Source organism: Eurypyga helias, unplaced genomic scaffold (assembly GCF_000690775.1).
Source record: "Eurypyga helias isolate BGI_N326 unplaced genomic scaffold, ASM69077v1 scaffold41728, whole genome shotgun sequence".
Classification (NCBI taxonomy): domain Eukaryota; kingdom Metazoa; phylum Chordata; class Aves; order Eurypygiformes; family Eurypygidae; genus Eurypyga; species Eurypyga helias.
The window spans coordinates 996-2,297 of record NW_010267043.1 but is presented as its reverse complement, the minus strand read 5'-3'; the positions used below and the strand labels follow the sequence as shown (position 1 = coordinate 2,297).

The 1,302-nt window shown below is 50.2% G+C and overlaps 1 protein-coding gene across 1 annotated transcript in view; it reads left to right on the top strand.

The window, feature by feature from the left end:
• Positions 1 to 314: 314 nt before the first annotated feature.
• Positions 315 to 1,302, top strand: part of ADM (adrenomedullin) — a gene marked incomplete at its 3' end in the record, with an annotated part of 1,979 nt that continues 991 nt past the window's right edge. Inside the window, exons 1-2 of the mRNA XM_010157283.1 lie at positions 315 to 323; positions 932 to 1,042. Coding sequence (XP_010155585.1) covers positions 945 to 1,042 — 98 coding nt within the window. The remainder of the gene's footprint in view (positions 324 to 931; positions 1,043 to 1,302) is intronic.

The following is a 1,302-nucleotide window of genomic DNA, read 5'->3' as shown; positions in this document are numbered from 1 at the left end:
CTTGATCCTGCACGGGTTTAGCTTTATAACCGGGGAAGTAAGTGCTTTAGAGGATCGTATGATCCCATCCTTTAGGATCCTCCAGGTCATATGATCCCATTTAGAGGGGATAGGGGATGATTTTCTACATCCGCTGCGGGCGGAGTTGACTTCGCAAAGATCCGCCCCCTTCCCCCCCGCTCTATAAAAGGCAGAGGTGGAGCGCAGCTCGGCAGTGGTTACTTCAGACACACAAAGACGGAGTTCTTATTCCTCGGGAAACCCTGCAAGTTAGTATCGCTGCTCCAGGAACATTTGTCTCAGTGGATTATCCTCGCTGTCAGGTAAGAACTATTTTTTTTCTTTCCTCAACATCAGCAACACAAAATGATGTAGGGAGGTGGAGAGGAAGTAAAAATCTTCTAAATCTGGACTGTTTTGAAGAGCTTAGAGTTATGCTGCAGAGCCTTGCACTGCCTCTTGGCATCAGCTGCAGTTTACAGCATAAGATCCAGAACGAGCTAGTTCTGCGAGTGAAGTGGGAAGATGAATTATCAGAGGATAAACTTGCAGGCAGCAAAACACTTGCTGGAGTCTGGAAACGATGTGTCTGATAGCCAGCTCTCTAATCTCATGGGTTTGCTGAGTCCTAGCACAAACCCCAGGGGGTATTCTGGAAATCCTGCTGGTTTTCAGTCGCCTCTGCAAGTAAAACTGTCGACAAACGTAAACTTTGGAGGCTCTGTTATTTACTCTGTGATAAGCTGCTGAGCAAATACTAGCTTCTGGTTCATATCGCAAAGTCCCCGGTAGCTTGGGGGCTCTCCGAGGGAAGGAGCTCTCTGGAACCAGCATAAAAAAAAAAAAAACAAACACCCAAAAAACAAGGAGAGACCTTACTTGACTTTCATTAGCAACCGTGCTTACAGTTCTTCTCTCTTCCCTCCTTCAGGAGCCCAGCCAGAATGAAACTAGCTCACGTAGCCCTGCTCTATCTCGGCTCCGTGACCTTCTTCGGGGTGGATGCTGCAAGGGTGGACGTAGCGACAGAGTTCAAAAGAAAGTGAGTATCGGAGCGCGCCCTTCTGCCAGAGCCCAGCCCCGCTCGTGGAGCTGCGGAGCCTCCGCGCGCCCGCGCCGGGTCCGGCCGTGCTTAGGGGGACTTGCACAGCTCCTAAAAGGCTTCATGCCCTTTCAGGAAACATTAAAAAAAAAAAAATCTCGGCCCTGGCAGAGATTATCGCCCCTCGAATCTATTTGGTTTGGCTCCCGCCCCGCAGGCTTGCGCTAACAGGCTGTCCTCTTCCCTTGCGCTCCTTTCAG